At 31.8% G+C, this 26,106-nt stretch overlaps 1 protein-coding gene across 1 annotated transcript in view; it reads left to right on the top strand.

The window, feature by feature from the left end:
• Parp16 (Poly(ADP-ribose) polymerase 16) overlaps positions 1–22,190 on the top strand; it is a 37,500-nt gene extending 15,310 nt beyond the window's left edge. Inside the window, exons 3-6 of the mRNA XM_075361591.1 lie at positions 1,000–1,209; positions 9,134–9,299; positions 11,976–12,117; positions 21,791–22,190. Of these exons, the coding sequence (XP_075217706.1) occupies positions 1,000–1,209; positions 9,134–9,299; positions 11,976–12,117; positions 21,791–21,959 (687 nt within the window). The 3' untranslated portion in view covers positions 21,960–22,190. The remainder of the gene's footprint in view (positions 1–999; positions 1,210–9,133; positions 9,300–11,975; positions 12,118–21,790) is intronic.
• Positions 22,191–26,106: the final 3,916 nt, after the last annotated feature.

Consider the following 26,106-nt stretch of genomic DNA (forward strand, 5'->3'; position numbering starts at 1 on the left):
TTTAATTTTTTTTTTATAAATAATACTTGCATAATTTCATACTTTTGCAGTTTTTAACATTGGAAAATGAGCATTTATTTATATTCAATAAAATCAATCACGTTCTTTTCTTAAATCTTTTTTATTGATAAAATATTTTTTGTAAAAAGACACCTTTTTTACTGCTGATGTTTGACTAATGAACTGCAGTTCATTTTTCAATTACATTCTTGAAATATGAAAGTGGTATGAGTTTTTAAAACTATCTTTCTCACAACATATCTGCATAAAGTTTTAAGTTTAAAGTTTCATGAAAGTTTAATATTTTCATAAAGAAGAATGAAATATGTAGCATACAGTGGGGAAAAGAATAGCAATTTGGGGGAGACACAAACTCATAAACATTAAAGAGAGATACTTATTCTATAATAAAAGAAGTAGAGGAGGAAGGAGTTAAGGGGTTTGAACTGATCTGAAGAAAAAAGAAAATTATAAAAAGAGAAGCTCAGGATAGAGCAATAATAGTTCCTCCTAGACAGATATGGTTAATCTGTTTGAACACTAATTAATTAATTGATTAACCATTGATGAAACTGTGATGATGATATCTTAAGATCTGAAAATTGAGACTCTACCTTCATTCATATGAAGTGAGCAAATTTGTATTAAGATAAAATTATTTTGATTATTTTCAAGAATCATCAACACAAGATGAATACGAAGAAGTAAATGCTTATTTTGTTCTTAAACAACCATCATCTGAAGCCAATAATGTAAAAAAAGTAAATATAAAGAAATAAACAAAACCTTATTTACAAACAAGTAAAAGATTATTTATGTTTACAATCTGTAAACTCGTATTTGAATTAGTAGTTGAGTTTCCAAGTTCATTTATTTCTTTATTTTTGCTTTGAGTAAACAGTTCTTGAACATAATTTTGGGTTACTTTACTTACAATATATTGTTAATAATGCACACAATTTTTAAATAAAATGCTAGTTTACATTTTTATTTTTACAGTTCAGTGACGTGTTGAATCTTGTCCCATGCGAATCATCAGCACAAAAACCTGAATACATCTTTCGTCTTGAATATTCTGAAAATTCTCCAAATAATGTAAAATGGCAGAATTATAAGTGTAATTATCAAGTAATGCATGCTTATCATGGGAGTAGACTTGAAAATTTCCATTCTATTATTCATTATGGCTTACAATTAAGTTTTACAAAGGTAAATATTTATGCTAATTGTTTTTTGCGATTTTTGTTCAATTGCATTTCCACTGCTTTGTTTCATTTCCTACATTCATTTTATTTGCATCCAGGTGCTTCATAGATATCTTTTTAGAGAGGAAATTCTTTTAACAATGTGGATTTGAAGAATGGTAGTTCTTGGTTCCTTTTAAAAAGGAACCAAGAACTGTAAAAGGGATTTTACTTTAGTAATAATCTCTGTAACTTCTATAACATGGAAGTATAATAGAGTTAGAAGTCAATGAAAAAAGAATATTTTTTCCTTTCTTTCTCTTTAGCTATTGGTATGTTATTATTGAAATTGTTAAGATTATGAAGGTCATTCAATAATTAAACAGACTAAACATTTTTAGTGAAGGAAATACTTAATGCAGGCAATTAAAAGTTCTGTAACTGCTAGTTGGCAAACTTGTGTAGAGTGTTAGTCAGCTGTTTAAAATATATATATATATATTTACATAAACATAACCTCTAATCTTAGTTATTATGGCGTGTCTACTCAAAGAAAGTACTATTGAAGAACAGCATTCTGTGATCCGATTTTTGCTTTCAGAAAGTGTACAACCATCAGAAACATTCTCTTGGATGAACAAACAATATAGCAATAGATGCATGAACCGTGCAAGTTTTTACATGCGGGTGGAAAAGTTTAAAAATGACCACAAAAGCATGATCTACAAGTACTGCTCTGGGTGTCGACCTCAGAATTAGTTTCTTGTATTCGATTCAATTATCGAAGAAGACCGATGACTTACAGTTGAACAAATGCTGAAAAATGACAAGTAAGTGTTGGCACATCCCAACCCCGTAGGGGAAGACACCCACCTAGTGACGTTCCGGTCGCCACACCACCCCGCCGTTCCTAACCCTTTTGGGCTTTAATGGGAGTCATCTATCACCCTCTGACTTTTTACATCTCATAGTAATAAGCCTGGCCTCATTGGGATGCCACCAATGTAAATGCCTCGGTAGACATTTGCATCAGTGATTTATTAACTCAGCTATTGCCTTCGCTGTAGGCCTTGTCTGGACATCTTCAATGTCCTGCATCGTATCCCTCTGAATTAGCTAACTAAGTTCACAGAAGCACGAATGTTGCGCCTAGTTCTACTTATTATGAGCCAATTTTGTGAATGTCTCGTAAATCGAGGCAAATTAAACACAACTTACCACCAAAGATGTTGATCACAACAACAAAATTTAGTCCTACTTTACCTTACTGAGCTCACCTTTAGTTCAAACCCCAGACTTAAATTAAATTAAATTATGGATTTCGGTCTGGTCCACTAGAGAGAGGCAGACAGACCTCCTACTCCCACTTGGCTCCATCACAGAGTCCCACGTGACATTCATCTCATAAACCATCGTCGAGATGCCACTACACCTCACGGCTGCATGGTATCCCATGCCCATTGGCAGTGCAGTTGCCGTTCCACCAACAGCTTTTGCAATTGTAATACCTCTTGTCTAACTAAGCGTGGCTCGCTGCCAAAGCACCTACCTTCGGCCAATCAAACTGTCCAGGCAGACCCTAGCCGCCCAGGTTCCTACTCTGCTAGATCCCCTCAGCCATCCTGCACAGGGCGAGGAATCGAAGGAAGCCAGCAACAATTGTCCGGTCTCTGCGAGTCCTCCAGTTGACTTGCACACAATGGTGTTGGTCTTATGGTAGTCTTACTACCATAAGACTTGTGCAAGATGAGTTCACAGAAAGTTTACCATCCATCACAAAGCCAAGAGGTTTAGCATTTGTACCGAACTCAAAAATTATTTCAGTAACAAAGGTGATATGTTTTGGGCAGGATTTTAACCTGTGATGATACTTAGATACATGATTTTGAGCTGCAGTCAAGCATCAAAACATGTAGTGCAAACACCCTGAAACACCTGTCCTAAAAAATTTAGTTTTCTTGATAAGGGGATCAAGAAGATACCTATCCAATGGAGGAAATGTATTTCTGTTGAAGGAAACTATGTAGAAAAATAACATATTTTTTGTAATTTTATCCTAATAGCAATAAAGCTAGGTAAACAAATGATACTGTATTTGATATTGCAGTTCAGTTTTAATTTGAATGATCCTCAAGTAAGTCAATATGCAACTAATAGAAGTAAATATAAATATGCAGATAAACTAGTTAGATCACAAATATTCCATATTATAATTCTTCAGGTAAAAACAACCAATTTATAATATTATGATATTATTACTTAAAATAATACAAAATACAAAACAATAACACAACTTTTGCCTTCAATGTGAGGCTTTATCAAGTGCAACTAAAACAATTTATATATATATATTTTTTTTTTTTTAAGCAGCCTTTTATAACCATACTTCTCTGTACCAGTACAAATTAATTTATATTTAAGAGATCAATTAAGTACAGAACAATTGAAATAGGATAACTTACCTTATTTCATTATATAACAAAAGGACTTTCACTAATTTGATTTGCATCATCAGCTGCTATTATATATACATATATATATATATATTACAAAACCGTTAAAAACTTGCATTCATGACATCATACCTCCCATTCACATATAATTTTATGTTAAAAATATTTTTAAAATTATTAATTTTTTTTTTGTAATTTTTAAAATTAAATTTAACTTATCATACTTCAAAACCATACAAAAGTTTTAAAACCTTTTATTTAAATTAAAAATTGTAATCCCAACAAGAGATAAAAACATAAAATATAATAATTGTTTAAAATTATAGATCAAAATGTAAAATTTAATTAAAACAAAGATAAAAATTAAACTTTTAAAATAAAAACAAAAACTTAAGCAAAGAAAAATCATGTGCTAGCCGTTTCACTGATTTCACTTTATTTAATACTTACTTATATATATACATGAGGGAGGACCAAAAAGTAATGAGACTGATTTTCACTGGGAAATTTGATGCATGCTTAATGGTAGTCCTAAACACATACAAGTACCAAGATGTGTTGTCTACTTCCTGTGTCAGTTTTCAGTTGATTGTTGTAGTCTGTGATCATTCGTGTAAAGTGTGTTGGGTAATCGTCTGCCTGAAAAAAAATATCAAACATTACATTTTTCAGTTTTGTCCCTTTAAAAAGAAATAATCAACTTCCAAAACATGAAATGTTGAAAAAAGCATTCAGTGAAGAGTATATGTCATGTATAACATGTTTTCGTTGGCATACTGAATTGTTGATTGGACAAGAAAACACGATAAACTTGGTTAGAGCAGATCAACTGAGCATGCTGATTAATGATGTTATAGTGAACAAGTGAGATTCATTATTCAAGAAGATCTTCATAGTATGTGACAGTTTGGAAGCGGCTACCTATCTCAGAAACCGTGCATGCAATATTCTGAGTGAATGGATGCATATGAAACATATTGCATGTTGTTGTGACAACAAAAAAATTAAAGCTTGAATACTCTATTTTTCACAGTAACTTAAGATTTCAAAAATCTTCAAATTAAAAAATAAATCTGTGAGAACAAAAGTTTTAAAAATTTGGAAGTTTTTCTTCGTGGTTGATCAAGCGCATGGGGAAACAAAATTTTTTCAATAAACTGCATTAAAATTGTTTATAAGCTTAAGAGTTTAGCTTTAATTTCTTTTTTGTATGATTTTTCTAAACCGAAATATTCCACTTTAAAGAGAAAAGGCCCCTTTTGTCTTTAATGCTGCATATCTCCCAATCTAAGCAACGTATTTATACAAATAAATATGAAAATTAATGAGTTTTTTATGCTGTTTTTAAGACCAATCTAAAAACAGCAATTGTAATAATTATTTTTAATAGACAGTAATTTTAAAAATTTTGGAGACACTAGAAAATTTTTGGTTCTCAATGTGGGTGGTGGGTGAAAAAGTTTGAGAATCAATGATATTGAGGTTGTAAAAGCCATGGAGGTGAAATGCTAAATGCTTTTGAAAGATTTTATATTTGAAAAATGGCTCAAAACTGAAGCACTGTATTGCTCTTAAGGGCGATGACTTTGAAAAGGAACATGTAAATGTAGATTCAGAATATTTTTTCTAACTGCAACTGGTGTCGCATTGCTTTTTGGATTGTTATATATGTTTCATTACATTTCTGAAAAATGGCAGCTACATCTCAAAATCTTAAACAAATTCTACAAGAATTTTCAGACTTAATGATGCAGTTCCTTTTTCACTGGAGTCCCTAAAGGCACTTTTGTGAACACTTGTTATCTTAAAAAGGTTGATACCTTTTATGTATAATCAAATAATATATTAGATATATGTTTTTTTTGCCAAATTTAAGTTTTTAATTTGTGTGTAAATTTTCTACGTAAATAAGTTAAGATTTTTGTTTTTATTTACTGTGTGTAAAATAGACATCAAGTTAATATGTGTGTGCACAAACATGTATAGGCACATGCCCTGTTTTTTGCTTGTACTATATAGTGATTGTGTGTGTTGTTTATCTGTGAATGAATCTGGATCCATTCTATTTATGTGTGTAGCACTAATTGCTGTTACTGCAATTCAATTTGTTTACTTCTGGATTGTCAAGTTTGTTAGTATGAGTTAGGTTAGTTCATTAAATGTGTTTTTTTTTTTTGTTTTTTAGGTTCAAAAGCCATATATCTTATTTGAAAATGTTGGCTGTTTTGAATAATGTGTGAAAAGTAATTTTCAGAAAAAAGTTGCTGACTTGTTTTAAAATTACAAAAAAATAAATAAATGTATACAGCAGAACAAAAACACATTGACAAACCCAGCAACTCAGAAGTGAACAAGTTAAAATTGAAGTAAATGTATTGAATACTGCATGAGACTGACAGGATGTACACTCCTTCATATACAGGATGTATTAGCAAAGTTCTTGTGGGACTTTCATAATCTATTCTACTCGTGAAATTATGGAAAAAATTCATATAAACATGTCCTGAAATGTTTGTTTGCAGGTTACAGCTAGTCAAATATTTCACTCGATTTCAGCTACCCCATTGAAATGAGATAGTCCTGAATTTTTTAGGACAAGGGGCAGAATTAGTGATTTCTTATGGTTTTTGGCCTGAAAAATCAAATAAAATAGGTCCCAAAACTGCAGCAATTTTTTAGAAATCTGGGGTGAAAATCAATAAATTGGAATAAAAAACTATTTTTTATGCTTCATGTACAATAACTTTGTTGATTGGGTAATAAACACATAAAACTTTTAAACAAAACTTGTACAAAATTTAATTCTGAACAAAATGATGTAAGGTAAGTTGAATAAAACAAAAAAGTTTAAAAAATTTGGATTTTATTTAGAAACCGTACACTACTAGACCAAAGTGTATTATACAACAGTTTACAATAAATGTTCAAAAGTGAGCCTCCCATTTTCCACACATTTCTTGGCACGCTTCTGTACTTTTTTTGTTGCTCTTTTTAGTTCTTCATGGCTATCCTTAAATTGCTCAGTCGCATCCATATCGTAGACAATTAATTTCTCACGAGAATGTATTTTATATACAATATTTTTCATCTATTCCCAGACGTAAAAACCTAAAGATGTTAGATCAGGTGATCTTGGTAGCCAGGAATGTAGACCTCCACTACTGATCCATTTCTCAGGGAAATGATGATTTAAGTGAGTTGAAATGGCACAAGAGAATTGGGGAGGCGTGCCATTGTACTGGAAGTGTACTGTGCATCTCAGTGCTAGAGAAACATCTTCGAGCAGCTGTACCAATTCTACTTGAAGAAAGTGCAATTAGACATCAGCATTTAAGCGGCCAAATAAAATCAACGGTCTAAAAAGCTAATTGTGAAGAAGGCCACACCATATATTGATTTAAATCATTGTTGAAAATTGCCCTCCACTGTTTCATAAGGGTTTACTTCTGCCCATTTATGCTCATTGTGTAAGATGTTGACGCCATTTCGAGTGAAATTTGCCTCGTTGGTAAACAAAACGTACTTATAGAGTTGTCAATTTTTATTGCACCAGCTACAGAACTCCAAGAGGAGCTCCTGGGTGTAGGTATTGAACTGTCTGTTTATGGTAAGGATAAAACTTGTTTTGTTTAAGTGTCCTCCAAACCATCGAATATGAAACTCCGATCTGCTTGGAAATATGTGTACTGATCCCTGGTTTGCACTGAACTGCATCAATAATAATTTCATCATTAACAGCATTGTATTGGCAGATAGTTCATAGCTGTTATGAACTATACAACAATAGAAACAATGTATTTCTATTGTTAATAAAAATGTATTATCTAAAAAAAGTTTATTTTACAATTTTGTAATTTCCTGTTTTTTTTTTTTTAATTTTTTAATAGACATTTTTAACAGTAAATTTTGTTTATACAAATTTTTCTCTTCACCAAAAATGAATTTTATTAAAGAAGTACTTTTCAGACAAATATAGTTATGTACTGTTTCTAAATAAAATTCTAACCTTTCTTTGTTTTATTCAACTTACACCATTTTATTCAGAATTAAATTTTCTACAAGTTTTGTTTAAAATCTTGATGTGTTTATTACCCATTTAACAAAGCTATAGTACTTAAAACATAAAAAACAGGTTTTTACCCCAATTTGTAGGTTTTCACCCCAAAAAAATCCTCATTTCACTGGGGTAGCTGAAATCCAAGCAAAATCTTTTACCAGCTGTAACTCACAAACATAGCTTTTAATTACATATTTATGTGAAATTTTTCCATTATTTTCACGAGTAGAATAAACGATTAAAGTCCTGGGAAAAGTTAATGACACACCTTATATCAAAAAATGAAAATTTATAAAGAACATGTACAAGCACTACATAAATATAACAATATAAACTATTGTTAATCACCTCAAAGAAACTGATGACTCATAAAAACAAATTAATCTCAGTAAAACAAATCATATATAGTCTGTAAAAAAGTACTAGACATGAAATTTACAGACACTAAATTTGACAGAAACCCTTATTTAACCCTTATTTTGTCTGCATTTTTAAGAGTTTATTGAGCCTTCTAAATTGAAACCATTAGCACTTATACATTATTACAACTTTTTTCTACACATCTTAAATGTGTCCGGAAGTAACATCTTGGAAATGATGGTAGTGAAGTAAGGTAAAATACCTAAACTAAAGACATATACATTGAACAGTTTCCCATAAATGAACGTACAGGTTGCTTTTCTTATATTCTGTTGACATTTTTTAGGGACTAAAGACCATAATATTGATATCATTTAGATTACAAAAAAAAAATGTGGAACTACTATCTCCATCGAAGGCATGATTAGCATCAAAAAAAGGTCTTCTGGAAGAACAATTTTCAAGTAACTTAAATAAGTTGCATATAATGTTAAATAATTTTATTATTTGTGCATTTTGACAGAAAAATCATGGAAAATACAATCACTGATTCAGAATTAAAATTACCGTTTTTAAATATGATTAACACTATCATATCATATTCATAATATTATAATGGTTTTTTTTAAATGTTTAAACAGATTTTTTTCAATGCATCATTCACTTGAAAGGAACCCAGTGAGCACAAACATGGTGAAATTTGAATAATTGAAATCATTTTTTTCATTATATTTTTAGTCACCAATTGGCTAGTTTTTTGACTTATTGATAAAGTTAATTGAGCAAATTTATTCATTACAACTTGTTTTGTAATTCTCAGATAGACAAATAATTATAATAGGGAAATCATAAGCACTTATTATTTAGCACTTACATATTTTTACAACTTTTTTCTACACATCTTAAATGTGTCCAAAATAAGATTTCTTCTAATAGGGAAATCATAAACATTACTTTATTTTTTTTTAATTTCCTTTTATTTTAAGTATATCATTGAATAACATTTAGATTTGTATTAATAATTTTTATTAAATTTAAGTTTAAAATAATTTTAGTGTTAATTTGTGCTTTGTTTCTAGACTACATTGTTTGGACAGGGTGTTTATTTATCCAGTGAACTACTTGTTAGTCTACCGTATTCATCTACTGGTTTTGGTTGGGGTAAAAGTTTAATGGGTGCTGAACTTAGCATTGTAGCATTATGTGAGGTTTTAGATCATCCTAGTACACATTGTCAAATTAAAGGTAAGATGTTGTAAGTTATTAATTAGAAAAAAAATGATTTGCAGAATTAATCATTTATGGTAAATAGAGAAAATGATTATTATATAAATATACACGAGGTGTGTTCAAAAAGTAACGAGAATTTTAGTTTTTTGTAAAGAATTTTATTTATTCGTCTACATTAATGTTATCCCCTTCAAAATAGTCCTCATCAGATATTATACACTGATGCCAGCACTTTTTCCAATCCCTTCACACTTTGGAATAGTGTTTAGCTCTTTCAGCTATTTGCTTTTAATCTCATCTGTGCGTGTAAAATGATGGCTCTTTAAGGTTGTATTTATTTTGGGGCATAGAAAAAATCACACGGGGCTATGTCTGTTGAATATCGTGGCTGGGGTATCATTACAGAGTTGTTATTGACTAAAAATTGACGAACAAACAATAAAGTGTGAGCAGGCGCATTATCATGGTGCAAAAGCTATGAATTGTTTTGCCACAAATCTGGGTGTTTTTTTGGATTGCTTCACACAAACGGTGTTGAACTTGTAGGTAATACTTCTTATTGATCGTTAGACCTTGTTGCAAGAACTTTTAATGCACTGTGCCATTAAAATCGAAGAACACTGAGCATAATTCAACCGTACTTGTTGAGCTTTTTTCTCAGTCTTGTGATCCAGAATGCCTTCACTGAGACGATTGAGCCTTAGTTTCAACATCATAACCGTAAACCCATGTTTCATCACCTGTTATGACACGTTTCAGTAGTTCTGCATCATTGTTGACTTCATTTAGCGACTCCTGAACAACTTCCATTCTCCACTGTTTTTGTTCAAAATTCAACAATTTTGGAACAAATTTTGCTGTCACAGGTTTCTACCCAAAACATCCGAAAAAATTTCACGGCGAGCCAATTGATACCCTAACATAATCAATAATTTAATTAGCACAGTGGTGAAAATATAGATCACTGTGCTAATTATATATATTAATTAATATAATTAATCATACAAAATTATTTCTAGATAATAGGAATATGAGATTAATATATTTATAATTAATATTAATGTAATTATTTATTTCCATGTATATTTATATTGTCACCGAATGGCTTTGAAAACACATGGCACTTATAACCTTGTAGTAGCCCTGAGAAGGGCTATTGTTGTCATCGATTGGCTTTGATGGCTCTTTGGAATTACTAACTTTGTGGTAGCTCTGAAATGAGCCATTTTTGTCATTGATTGGCTTCAACAGCTGGTTGTAATATATAACCTTGTGTTGAAGCCCTTCTGAGAAGGGCTGTTTTTTTGCATTAGCTCTGAGAAGAGCTGCTGGGTCCGGAAGCTAGTCTCCGATGAAGTCAGCTTGGATGTAGTCGGGAAGTTGCAGCTCGTCCATTGAAATCAGACCAGGCTTTCCCCCAGTGGCAGTTGGGTGCTGAGAGTGATGGTGCCGCAGCACTGCTATGGTGGGAGAACTGTGCGATCATCTGCATGGCAGGAGTGATGTTTAACCAGTGCATACATATACTGTGCTCCCACTGACATCTGAGCTGCTACCGTTGCTATCTGCCGATATTAAGTTAGGCATATATGTGGTAACAATGTATAGGAATAGTAATGTTTTTTTTTAAGAGAAAGGTTCCATGATATTAACTATATAACAAGCTAATCTACTGTCAAACTTCACTGAAAACAGTACATTATATTTATATCTTTAAGTAGTTTTAGAATGTGTTGATTTGTTTCAGTTAAATAAGTTTCAAAGTGTTATTTCATATTGTTAGTGATTGAATAGTATCCGATATTGCTTAGTATGTGATGCTGGAATCAGTTTGTTCTTCGATCACATTAAATATAGGTGCTCAAGTTCAGTTTGAATATAAACTCCAAAGTAGTAATAATCAAAATATCATGTATTTTTTTGTTGTAGATAAGTGAAACTTCTTTGCAATCTATTTCCCTGCTGCAGCAGAGAGATTTATTCATGACCATTCAATTACCAAAATTTAAAAATTTAGGATCTAAGAATATGATTCTACTACTTGCTGAATTAATTAAATGGAACTGTTGTTAGTTCATTGTACAAATTAAAAATTAAAGTAAACAATTTTAATTAATTAAATATTGGATCTTATGAGAAGGCACATTGGTTAGAATCAGACTTCATCTCCTTTTTTTTAATTTAAATATATTGATTTATTAATATTTATTAATCTCATTGTAAACAAATTTTTACAATGAATAATAATTCAGTAGTAACAAAAAAAAGAAAATATCAGAAGTTTTTAATGAAATAAAATTTTATGTACTTTTCATTTTAAAAAAATGTGAAAATGTAATTTAATAAGTGTACAAGGAAGTCATGTGTTGTGCGCATCAGATTTTTTGTATTATTATAATGTAAATGATGTAGTTTTCATTTACTTCACTTTATTCCATTAATGTTTAATTTTTTTTTTAAGTGTTTACACTGTTAAAATAAACTCTTATTACGATTTGTGTAATGTGTGGGTGTATGTGTATATGTATGTATGTGTATATGTATGTATGTGTGTGCACGTGTGCATGCACATTATATTTATGTGAGAGGGTTGCCGTTTATTTGGGTTTATCTTATATTTAAAAACATGAATTAGTGCATTTGTAATTTATATGGTAATATTTTTCTTGCATAATATTTTATCTGTTACAGGTACTAAAAATAAAAGTAGAGCAATGGCTAGCGATAGCCTTGCTGGTGAAGTTCCACATAAATATTATGTTGTGGCTAACAGTGAACTAATTAGAATTCAGTACCTGCTTGTTTATGTAAGATCACCACCTTCTCCTTTGCAGTAAGTATTGTAAGGGTAATAAACTTAATAACAATTAGTAATATCCTCTAATAATTAAAAGAATTACTGGATAGTATTGCCTTTTCATTACTTTGTCTAAGCCAAAACTACTTACTCGAACAACAAAAAAGTTACTTTTATTACATTATGCAGTTATTTTTATAGAGACTTCATAATACGTTTATTTACATATAAATTTATTTTAATTTACGCTATATAGATATTGGAGAATTTTGTTATTTAGGTCATAAAATTACAAAGAACAAAGTAATGCTTTCTTACAAACTAATTGTAATTAGTCATGATGGTCATGATGTTATGATGGTCAGTGTGGTAGCATCTACACAAACTAGTTCTAGCACTCTACATAATGATCTGGCAATTTTATCATGTAATTTCAGATGTTTCATTAGTCGTGCACCAGCCTTAAATATTTTTAAAAATTTTCTAACAAAACAGAATTGTCTTAAGTTGACAACCATAAAATAATAGGATGGTAGCACTGTAGATGGCACTCCACTTCAAAATTGCTATAGAAATTTGATTATTGACTTCTTTTAACTGTCTAGTTGTTTTCATATATATATATATATACTCAAACATGACTAAAACTTAGGTATACTTAAAACTTTTTTAAACATTTTCTGAACAAAAAAAAAATTGTCTTAAGTTGACAGGAGTAAAGCAGTATGATAGTAGTAGTAGTAGTAGTAGTAGTAGTAGTAGTAGTAGTAGTAGTAGTAGTACTAAAACTTGAGTTATAAGTATGTTTTTATTTGTAGATGTTACCTTTTTCTGCAGAGCATTTTCATTGAATTAGTATTATTATTAGTAACTTTTAAAACAGCTATTCAAGGAAATAAAAACTGTTAATGTATATTATGTAATCTAACTTGTAACAAATATTATTTATTGATTTCTTATTGAGGAAGTAGTAGAAATTTTTCTAATCCTTTCCTGCAACTGAATACCCTGATGGGGGTTCTTATTTAAGATTTTGGGAACTGGTATCCCCATGGCCATAGCCCCTGCAGCCTTTCTTCCCATTATGCACAGAGCTGCAAAACACTTTACACTATGCACATACACTACACCAAGAACACTACACAAATTGCAACATATATCCTTATACAACAATATCTTACACTATTTTTAAATACACTCTCACTCAGTGGTGTTGTGACACCTTGTGAAATGCAATCGTAACCCAAGGTGGATGGCTGTATGTTGTTAGTCTCAAATGATGTCCTCTGGGCACCTGGGCAAACCGAGTGGTAATAAGCTCTAGCTCCAGTATGTTTGCGCTCTGCTGGAGTGGTTCGCTCTATCGCCGGTACTTGTGAGAACTGAATAACAGTTCCACAAAAAAATTCTTCAGTGATTGTTGTTCCATCTGAAAAAACCAAAAAACCTGGCCTACATTGTCAGCCGAAGATTTAGCTAGCGGTGAGAAGACAAGAAAAGTTACAGATAGGGTCAAATTTTCCTGTGTAAGGTTTCTTGTAGTGAGATACAGCAAGGTAGGTAAATCTTTGGTAAAATGTCTCCCTTCCTGATAAGTAAGTCTACTGTAACAGATTGCGGTTCCCTGAAATCCATTAAAAACTGCAGCAGTGGCGCCCTGCTTATTGAAGTACATAATGAGGAGCAATGCCAAAAACTGCTAGCCCTTAAATATCTAGGGAAAGATGGAGTAGTAGTGGAGCCTCATAAGACGCTGAATTTCAGAAAGGGGGTTGGTTATCTTTTTCTGTGACTTGGCTGCTGTTGAGATATATGAAATACAGATAAGTTGTTACCACAGTCAGTTACATCAGTGGAGAGGATTATGAGATGGGAGAATGGTGTTGATGTACCAACATCCCTGATAATTCTAATCTTTTTAAGTGTTCCATTTAACACCTTTTTAACCATTCCTTACAAAATGAAAGTAGGTTACCACAATATCCATGCACAACCATATTTACCTAACACCAGACGCTCCTTTTGGTGTTAGGGTTTTGGCCACAACAAAGATGGTTGCGTAAAAGAACAAGTTTGTGTGTGTTGCAGTGGTACAGGACATGATGATACCACATGCGTTGGGGTAAAAATATGTGCAAATTGTAAAAGTTCACACTCAGGAAGATTTCAAGAATTCCCTATATACAAAGAAGAGAAAGCCATTTTGAAGATCTGTACTGAACAGAAAGTTCCCCCCCCCTTTCCTGGGGCTCAATGGAAATACAGAAAATCCTTCAGCATGAGGAATCCTGTACAACCTGGTGTAAGCTTTGTTCAGGCTCTCTCTTCAAACAGCATACAAAAAGAGAATGAATATGGATCTTGCAGAGAATTGACCAAATTGGTAGAAGCATTATTAGACCAAGTAAAGCCCCTCACGACTGGTTTTACACCATTAAGTACTGGCAAGAAGGTAACTTCTGCTAGAAAGTCCGAAAGTGGTTTACCAAAAACCTCTTCAAATAAATCAACTCCAAAGGAAATTCCCAGTGCACCAACACCACAGCAAACTACCAAAATCCCTATGAAGGGATCGATCTACTAAAAACTCATGGCCTGGTATGGTATCTCTGACCTCCCACGCTTCCAAGTCCCCACCACCATCTCGCAGACACTTTAAGGATATGAAACAGAGGAAGTGCCCAAAGAAGCAAAGCACTTTTTAAAAGTTATCAATAGAAAAAAGAAAAATTGATAGTATTTGATAAGTAATCTGCACATAATGTTTATATATATATATATAAAACAGGAAAAATTGTTTTTTTATTGCTACAAAAATTATTCAGTGGAATGTTTTCAGTCTCCGTTCTCACTGTAAGGGTGTTGAAATCCTAATAAAGAAGAAAATCCTTTAATACTGTGTCTGCAGGAGACTCACCTCCATCCCCAGGATGTTGTGTCATATCGCAGATACATCTTCAAAAGATGCGACCATGAAACTGAGGGTAGAGGATGTGAGGACGTAGCTATTTTCCTGAAAGAAATTGTATACCCACCTACTCCACTAGTTACAAATATCCCTGCAATGGCAATGAAAATATTGGCACCATTCAAAATGAATGTCTGTAACTTATACATTCCTAAAAATTCTGAACTCAATGAAGATGATCTGTCGAGTCTGTTTTCACAGATTCCATTACCCTGGCTACCATTAATAATTGGCGATTTCAATCCCCATCACTATTCTTGGGCCTCAACATTGTGTTCATGCCGAAGCATTACAGTTGATCAACTGAGGCAGAACTTAGATCTCAGCTTATTGAATGATGGATCATGCACATTTGTATTGTCTTCATCTGGTACATTTTTGTACATTGATCTGTCCTTATGTTCAGCAACCCTACTCCTACGTCTTAACTTGGTGCCTTTCCAAAAACTTCTTTGGAGTGATCATAGATTGGTTGTAATCTCAGTCAATAATAGTGATTTGCCTCAGAGTCAGCCATGCGGATGGGTGGTTCAGAAAGTGGACTGGATCAGGTACAAGGATTCCTTTGGCCAGTATGACAAGAGCAGTAGCGCAGTCCACCAACTTGCAAAGTTAACACACCAAATTCTCAATAGCCAAGGCAGCCTGCTGTTCCATGGTGGGATGAAGACTGCAGATGCGCACTAAGAGGTTGGTTTAGTGCTTTATGTAATTTCAATCGAAGACTGACAACTGAATTGCTCTGTGCTTACCAACACGTGAGGCTGTTTGCCGTCGAGTGTTTTGGTTTGCTAAATAAAAATCTTGGTTGGATTATGGCAAATCCATTTCTTGGACAACATTATCATCTTTTTTTGTGGAGAAAGGTTTAAATCATGTGTAGGTCGGTTCAAAATCATCACAGCCAATTGGATTGCAGAGTGGCAGAAACCTTGTTACCACACCAGGTTGTTCAGGGCTATTTGACTTACATCATGATACTGTCCTGAGTTTGTGAGATATAAGTTACAGCTAGAAAATATGCTAATGGTGTTTTGGAGACTCGCAAAATGAATTAAACATATCCCTTTCTTAAATGAACTAATGTATGCCTTGAATAATTCTGGAAAGGTTTAAATCATGTGTAGATCGGTTCAATCATCACAGCCAATTGGACTGCAGAGTGGCAGAAACCTTGTTACCACACCAGGTTGTTCAGGGCTATTTGACTTACATCATGATACTGTCCTGAGTTTGTGAGATATAAGCTGCAGCTAGAAAATATGCTAATGGTGTTTTGGAACTCGCAAAATGAATTAAACATATCCCTTTCTTAAATGAACTAATGTATGCCTTGAATAATTCTTGAAAAGTTTAAATCATGTGTAGATCGGTTCAATCATCACAGCCAATTGGACTGCAGAGTAGCAGAAACCTTGTTACCACACCAGGTTGTTCAGGGCTATTTGACTTACATCATGATACTGTCCTGAGTTTGTGAGATATAAGTTGCAGCTAGAAAATATGCTAATGGTGTTTTGAAGACTCGCAAAATGAATTAAACATATCCCTTTCTTAAATGAACTAATGTATTCCTTGAATAATTCTCGTGACACTTCCCCTAGAAATAGAAGTATATTATCACATCTCCTAGATACTGCACTACAATGTCCTTAATGTATCTATAATAAAATTTTCCCTCACCAGATGTTTCCAGATTTTTGTTCAGAAACACTGGTGATCTCCATACTGAAACCTAATAAAGGTAAATGCTCCACAAGTTATTGTTGTATCTCCTTGATTAGTACCCTCTGCAAGATGTTGGAACAAATGGTAAACCATCGTCTAGTGTGGTACATTGAGAGAAACTCCAATTACCCCAGAACAGTGAGGTTTCCACCAGGATAGATCGTGTATTGATCACATAGTTGACCCTCTGTCTCTCTCTTTTTCCTGTTTAGCCTCCGGTAACTACCGTTTAGATAATTCTTCAGAGGATGATATGTATGAGTGTAAATGAAGTGTAGTCTTGTACATTTTCAGTTCGACCATTCCTGAGACGTGTGGTTAATTGAAACCCAACCACCAAAGAACACCAGTATCCACTATCTAGTATTCAAATCCGTGTAAAAATAATTGGCTTTACTAGCACTTGAACACTGTAACTCTCGACTTTCCAAATCAGCTGATTTGGGAAGACGCGTTAACCACTAGACCAACCTGATGGGTTTACATAGTTGACCCTGGAAGCTTTGCCAATGCCTGGTTGCTGTGTTTTTCAATTTGCAAAAGGCTTATGACACGGCATGAAGTAGAGGAATCCTAAATACATTTCATGTATGGGATATACAAGGTCATTTATATATAAATCTCATCTCATGTCTATACATCTATCTCTCAGGTCAAGGTGTATATATATATATATATATATAATTCAGTAGTTGGTCCTTATGAGTTTGAGTTGTAACAACATTATCTGAAAGTTTCACATTGGAAAATGGAGTACCTCCAAGAAGTGTCCTAACTGTTACTTTGTTTTCCATAGCCATTAGTATAACAAACTACATGCGAAAACCCGTTATGTGTTCTTTATATTAGATGATTTTTCTATTTACGTAGCAAGTGGAATGTTAGCTTCAGGTCAGAGCTTCAAACACAATAACCTACTTAGAATCGTGGTGTAAATCTACTAGATCACATTTTCCTTAGACAAAATTAAGTACATTTACTTTTCCTGGTGAGACAACATGTTGACCCTCTTTTGTATTTACATGGTAACCAACTGAGACATGAATGTGGGTTAGAATGTGGTTTTGACCAACGATTAACACGGGTAAAATATTTGAAGGAAGGAGTTAAAAGTAAAATGTCTAAAAATGAGCTGTATACTATTAACCTTTTGAAGGTCATGCCTGTTTATCTAGTTATCCAAAATGATCAAAATATTTTTATCTACATGCAGTGCTTTTTTTTAAATGATTTATCATAAATTTATTTTTAATGATAAAATTATAAAAAAATTCTTACTTACCAAAAACATATTTAACTCTAAAATATTTTTTTTTTTATTTTGAATATTTTTTCTTAAAAAAATTGTTATTCACTAATGCACCAAAAAAAAAATTAATGGTGTTACATCCTGTTGCTAAATTACCATTACATGTGATGTTATTTAATGATTTTAGTCTAATAATATCACAACAAATTAAAAAAGATTCAAAGTAATATGTCTAAAATTAAATTTTTTACTATTTTAACGTAAGTTTGTTAACATAAGTAAATTAGACTAGCATTTATGTTTTATGAGTCACTCCTCATGTAAGACTTTGCCACATCTGCAACATGCTGTTTGTGACCTCCTCTTCTTCCCTTCTGCAGTGTAGACACAATACCTGAACTCTTTTTTTTTCAAGTAATTTTCGAAGGCCGGGAGTACCACGGGGACTTCCAAAATATCTTTTGATATTTTGGAAGCCAACCACTCAGCATCTCAACATTATATTGATACCTGGATTTTGTCCTTACACCCTTATTGTGCTCCTGATAAAGAATAAAAGAATTCAATATCATTCTACCAGTAATATTGAAAGTGACTTTTCAATATCACAGTATCCTTCTCTCATTAATGTAACATCATACAGCATCATTTCATTATGTTGACTTGAACCGTGTTTTTATTAAATTAATGGATAACTGATTTTTTTTCCAAATCATTCTCTCTTGCTGCCTATAAGTAACAGTTGTTTCTTTCTCTCCTGCAGGTATTTTACTGGAAAGTAGTACCACTGGCAATTTTTGTTATTCTTTTTCTCTACATGCACAAGCTAAACAGATCCTGAATTGCATTAAAGTATTTCCCCTACATTAAATTTTTTTGATCTGTGGTGGAAGATACTTTCTGTTCCTTCTTACTGTCCCTGTTACATAAGTTCCTGAACTAAACAAATCCTTGACTAAGGAAACAGACATAAAAATGTTGTCGACAAAAAGGTGTAACCCTTTATGTAATTACCTAATTTTAAAAGTTTCATGACAACTGATATTTTCTGATTTCTTCTTTGCCTTCCTGAGATTTAGCACCTTTATAGGTAAAGAATCCTAAGCAGTATTTACTGACAGAATCACACAACATCCAAATTTTATTTTCCTTCGATGGTGCTGTTTATTTGGAAGATGGTAATGATTGGAAGAGAAGAAAGGAACATTGTTCCTGTAATGAGATGTAATGCTGTTGGAAAATAATATTTGCATGGTCAACTAGAGGCTGATATCTACAACAGGGATTACATTCATAATGACTTTGGTGGCATACACTTTTTTGCATTAACTAACTGAAAAAATCTTAAAACAAGTTATCTATGGTATGAAAACATTTTGTTAAACCAAGGTGTAGCTCGTGACAAATTGGTAGCACAGTATGCAGCCATTGCAGGCTTTATGTTAAGTCCCATATTAATTACACCTGCTAAAAAACCCTTCATATCTGCTAGCGAAACAGGCTACTACTGCTTTTGAAGGAGCCTACCAGTCTGTTTTGTAAGATGTTGAGCATGCCTGTTTGTTTCTTTAATCATTAACTGAAGAAGGGATGTTGTGAAAATTTAATTAAAATACATAACTGGGGGGAGAATTCTGGGGAGGCACACGTTTTGGTCCAAGTAATTTGTTAAAATAACAAGGAAGATGTATTGGCTGTTATGGTGGAACAACATTAAAAATAAAAGTATTATCAGAATTATCATTCTCACTGTTATTATTATTATTTAAATTGTCACTAATATTTTCAATTTCACTGCCTGAATCGCTAAAAAATTCATCATCAAAATCCTCATTAAAACATCGTTCAATTTCAGAATTATATAAGCTAGGACCAGCCATTTTAAGTTAAGCACAGAATCCGTAACTAAATATTTTTAAACCTAATAAAACAAAATTAAAGATTTTAAATTAACATAAATATAATCTCACACAAAATTTAATTATCACCTTTAAATACAATGTAAAAATATTTAAAACAATAAAAACTGAAATCTCAGTATAGAAGCCCAGTTGTCAGTAAACATAACCAAACAGACCGACTTAAGTAAATCGATTATTATACAATGGTTGTACGTAATATCAATATTTAACTACACCATCATTTTTCTCATTCAATTCAGAATAGAATGAGTATAATACAATCTAGCGTGTCTTTAAAAAAGTAATTCCAGAGTGAAGAAGGTATCTCTGACATAACTGTACCGTAACCACTTTAGCTAGCGTATAGAATACCAATATATTGTTACCCTAACCATCAAAAGGTTAATAAGGGCCTTTCATATAATTAACCCAACACTTAACATGTTCTTGTTTCCTTAGATTCCATGAGTGCGTTACAAGCAATTAGTAACATGTACTCCAGACACCCTGTTGTCTGTGAGATTCAGTTTATTTTACAAATGTATCATCATAAAACTGTGAGCTTCTGCTGGAATCCAGCCATATTGGAATTTAAGGCAACGAGTGTGATGATGGTGCGGCAAAAGAGGCTTGTTTCTAGCTTCCTTTCACCAACCATGTTGCTTCAATCAATTTTGTCTGTTTTCTAAAGAAGGTAGTTAATGATGAGTAGCAAAGCGAATAGGTTGCTAATAATATTAACAATAAAGTTCAACCGATTAAGAACACTGTGTCAGTATAGAGCTCCTCATGCAGAAATAACTGTTGAAACAAGGTTGTTATTTGCCATTTGCGAATAGAGCACACTAGGGTCACTCACGGATATCTGATGACGCAAACAGATGCACCTATTTGTGCATGCCGTGACTGCCAACTAACAGTGCACCACATCCTTGTGGATTGTTATGCGCCATTGCATCGCAAGTTTGAACTAGGGGCTGACATGCAAAGTATGTTGTGAAACAATGCAATGATGTTATTAAATGTCGTAATATTTAAAGTCTGTGCACTTGATTCAAAATTTAATTATCTGTACGGTACTTATTGTCTGTGTATACCATTTGGCGTATGCTGGATGTTAATTTCGTTCTTTAAGATAGATGGACTCTTTTCATCTATCGAAAGAGTCAATTTTATCTTAATTCAGATTATTAATTTGATATATTGTTTTGTTTTTATCTCTTTTAGGAGACATTTCAGGCATTTTCGTTTTAAGTTCTAATTCTACATTGCTGGGTTTTAGCTATAATTAATTTTTAAAATTTATTTACACCAATATAAAGTGCCCAGGCAACGATAACACAAAAATGTTTTTCACCCAGAAAGACCAAAAAAAAAAAATTACAACTGAATAGATAGTCTTAAAAAGTTACTAATTTTCTGTACAGAGTATGACTTTCTCACTTAAAAATTGTGGGACTGTTAAGTCCTGTAGTCTTTAACTCTTTAACAATATCCTAAAACATAGATTGGTGTACAACTTCCTTGGTTTACCCTTCAATTTTTTTTTTTATCATTACCTAATGAAAATTCTTGTAGTTATCCTTTTTTAAAATCCACTACCAAGAGAAATATGAATATACATTTCACTAAAGAAAGGAGTACATGTAATGCTTTCTCTATCAGTTCCAATCTTTTTTATGGTTGTGATGTCTAAAATCACCTGAGGTAAAAGTGCTTTGTCTACTGAAACTAGAGAAAAATATTAAAAAGAATGTTTTTTAAGTTTCTAAAATTTATTTTTTTATATTATTCTTTTTTAATTAAAGTAGTTCAGTTTTCATTTTATAAATGTTTTTAAAATTTCTATTCTGATATTTTCAGGATTGACCCTCTTGGACGTAGAGAATCAATACTTGGATGGATTACTGAGCATAAATTGCTTACAGCAATTATGGGTTATGTGTTTTTGCTAGCTTCTGTAGGATTATCTAATAATCCACATGTTTTACGTTATTACAGAATGTTTTTAAATAAGGCTGGAATGCAATAATATTTTATTACTTATTTATTTTTAGTTTTATTATATCTTATTTAATTTTCTTGAATTTAAAAATGTGTTCATATTGTGATATCATCTGTCGCATTTTATGTTCACACGTGTATAAAATAAAGTATTAACATAAAAATTAAAATCTAAATTTTATTGTATCTTAAATTATTTAAAAATGATTTAGTAGATGTTTTACCTTAGAGAATTTACTATTCATTAGTGTTTTTTGGACTTATTATTATTGTGTATGTGTGTGGGGGGGGGGAGGGAGGGGTACTTTTATTTGTTTGTTTGATATTAAAAAATTATGAGTATGTAATAAATGTTTGAAATCAAGATTAAAATATTTGAATGAATTGTGTAAAAGAGTAATAATATGAGTATATTGATGTATCTGATTCACTTTCATTTTTTGTAGGTCACATAATGATATGACCTACAAAATATTTAATCAGAATATTTTCTTTTATCAATCTTATGATATAATTATCATCTTATCCTTATTAACAAATAAAATTTTATAATACATGCTGTATTTCCACTATTTCAAACAAGTTAATTATTTATTTCTTACCTTGAGTTGTGAAGCCATTTGCAGTTTACTGTTGCGCCATTATATACATAATAGAATTGATTGTAAAAAATAATGTTTTTTAAGTTTCAAAATTTGTTTTCTTCAGTCATGAGAGATTTTCATTGAAAATCTCTCATTTTCAGTTTAATCTAAAATTTTTTGTTCTGAGAATATTATGTTTTAAAGAAGGAATTTCCATTAAAAGATTGCTTAATAAATGGTAAATGCTAGACAGTTTAATAGGCTGGAGGTGAATAATTGTTTATTATTTTGGTATTAAACTTTAATTATCAACAATTCAGGCTACTGAAAATTACAAAATGCAAAGTGCTACCCAGCAATTCCAAAAACTGAAATTTCCTTCTCAAAATAACTATAGAGCCTCCTTCATTATCAGTAAGGAGCTACAGTTCCTTATTGATAGCTTTTCATGTAGCACTTGCCTCGCCATGAAAAGCTACATTTGTTTATAGTAAGTGTTTCTTAGAACTTATGTTTCATGCGTTTGTGATTGCTGACATGAGGTGAAAGAGCAGATACTTTAAATATTAAATTTTCTTTGTAGTTTAGTAAGGTGGTGGCAGAATACACCAAATGGTAAATTACCTTTCGGTGAAACAGCTGTGACTCAGAATTGAACCTTTAAGCAGTTTATGCATTTCAAAAACAACAGAACATCCATTAAAATGATGGAGCATTTTGAGAGCCCTTTCGCTTACAGAAGATTGCCAAAGTTTGTGAAAAAATGCATATATTGTCAACAAGAAATCACCAAGTTTGTAAAACTTCAGGTGTGTCTTGTAGGGTTATTCAAGTGTTTTGTCAGAGGAACTTAAGTTTAATGTGACAAAATTTACATACCATCAGTTAATGACCAAACAAAATGAAAATCATGTTCATTTGTACAGGACGACCGTATCCACTCTTCATTCATGTTACTCACCTGACTTTTTGTTTTCAATAAATGAAAACAAAGCTTGTAAGTATATGTTTTTTAATAACTGAATTTAGGAAATTTCTTGTATACCCCAAAGATTTTAAGACTTCAAAAAAACATAGAAAGATAGTTTATAATCAAGATGCTGCAAGATTAAATTTTTAAGAAGTCTTAGGAAAAAAAGAGGTTAGTTAAAAGAATGAGGAGGTATAAGAGAGAAGGCTTGGGATTTTTGGAGACTCCAGAGAAAATGGAATGAAATAGACTGATTATTTTACGTTAACAGCCTGTAAGAAGAGACATTTTAAAATATTCATTTTTAAAGGTAAAAAATAACCAAGGAAAAGGTTCATGGATAAGATTTGTTATATGTTGTAAATTAAAGATAAAATATTTGAGAATACTTTTAAATCATATTACTATATGATTTAAATAAAATCTTAGTTGATGAAACGTGGAAGGGCAGAAAAAATAGGTGTCATAGAAATTATAATACTTTTCTTCATTATTTCACTGAAATAGCATTCCTTGTAAGTTGGTAATATCTTAAAATCTCTTTAAATAATTTATTTCTTAAATAAAAAAAAATGTTATTTTGAGTTTTTATTTATCCTGAATTATCTCTAGGATTTTTTAAAAATGTATCCTGAATTATATTATTATTTAACCCTGAAGTATGTTAAATGTATCCTGAATTATCTGTAGGATTTTCTTGAAATGTAACTGTTGCCTAATTTTTTGTTGGTAGGACCTTGTTAGTTAACTTAAAACTATTATAAGCCACTGATTCAATAAACAAATTTTTTGCGGGATGTACAGATCTTTCAGTATAAAACATATGGAAATGTTTTATGATCAGAGTGATCAAGGATAAGATTAGCAGCTTGATGGAAACACTACCTTAAGGAAAGTCCTTGGACATACGTCAAGCAAAAAAGAAAAATTAAATTTTTCATTGGTGTGCCAGTATTCCTGAATGCTATTTTTTTTAAAACAGTATCATGTGATAAATCAGCCCAATTTATAGTTTAATTTTAATTTATTATTGTTAATTTATGTATTTCATCATATCCAATTAGTTTCTCATACCCAAAACACCACTAATAAATAGTTCTATGAATGCTTTCATTTCATGACTAACTGGATTGTAAAAAATCATCAGTGAATATTAAATTAAAAAATCTTCCAGCCTATTTTGGTTAAAATATTTTTATTATTTTTTTTATTAATGCTTTCCAGAGAATAGAAAAGAAGGAAGGTAGGTTTTGGAAAGAGGAAGCAGATCAGTGGTTATCTGATGGTATAGTTTGGTAAAAGGATGATATGATGGAGCAGGTCCAGAATGTAATGTCAGTGATAAAAATGAGATACAGGCACCAATCACCACTCTGGAATTAAAATAAAAATTCAACTGCCTGATGAGATTCCAAAAGTTAGTAACAATATTGGTGTGCAAAATGCTTGAAAATGGAAACAGGTAAACTGTACAGAATGTGCATCTGTGGTAGAGTTGAGATATTATTAGATGTTAATTCACAGGATTTAATCTGCAGTATCAAGATGTGTAAAGGTCTTCTTTTCTTGGATTTATTGACTCTTCCTGTATTTATACATCAATTTCATTCTAATTGTATTCTTAGTGAACTTCCAATAAATACCATTTGGTTATCTCACTAAAAACATGTTATGAGTAAACAGTTAGATATTTTTTAGTAGACTCTGAGTTCTAAAATATCTTAAAAATTAGAGTTCTGTTTGGAGGAGAAATAACTCTACATAAGACACAGTATGAGAATAAAGTAGATTTACAAGAATGAAAAACTATTCAACCATAAATTGCAGTATGACAAGAATGTTTGTAAATATTTCTGCTCTCCAGGTACAGCAATAAAATTTGTCAGGCAAGGTAGAAATATTCCTCTGAAAGTTGTATTACACTTCTTGGCAGAGTGTGCAATTTGCATTATTAGTTAGGAACAGTATTTGAGATTTTATTAATTCCAAATTACCAGAAAACGTTTAAGATTAAGTAGATAAAGATTAAATAATGTAGTGTCTACAGTAGTGGCCTGTTGCTGGCCACAGCTTTCTGGCACCTTTATAAAGTCGTGTGCACACAACATAAAAGTTTTAAATAGCTGTTGCCATTTTGTGTTCATGGCCTTGATTCATTGTGAACTACTACTAGGGTTTTGTTATGGTAAGTAAAATAACACTGCTATATTGCTGGTACTATGTATTAAGCCTTAGTATTTAATTTATTAAAATTAGATATTGTGTTGTAGAGATATAAGTTATGAAATACATATTATCAAGATTTTCTTTGACTGGAATTGACATCTTTTTTTTGTAGTAAGCACTATCTAGTACTGTATATAAAGTGTCTTTCAAATTGAGTGCAAAAACTTGATTGATTGTGGTGGCAACATTGATGTATTCTTTTAATCTTTCATGCATCATTTGTTTTCAGTAGTTTACTAGCTGCAGGGCATGCCTCCGCAACTAAGCCGAACTAAGCAGGTTGCCTTGGCAGGCAGCGTCTCAGAATCGGATTATTAGGTGTCCACAATCGATTACCTCTTGTGTAAAAATATTTTTTTTTGAATGATGAAAATTGATATAACAACAGTTAAACT

The sequence above is a fragment of the Lycorma delicatula genome, chromosome 3 (genome assembly GCF_047948215.1).
Source record: "Lycorma delicatula isolate Av1 chromosome 3, ASM4794821v1, whole genome shotgun sequence".
Classification (NCBI taxonomy): domain Eukaryota; kingdom Metazoa; phylum Arthropoda; class Insecta; order Hemiptera; family Fulgoridae; genus Lycorma; species Lycorma delicatula.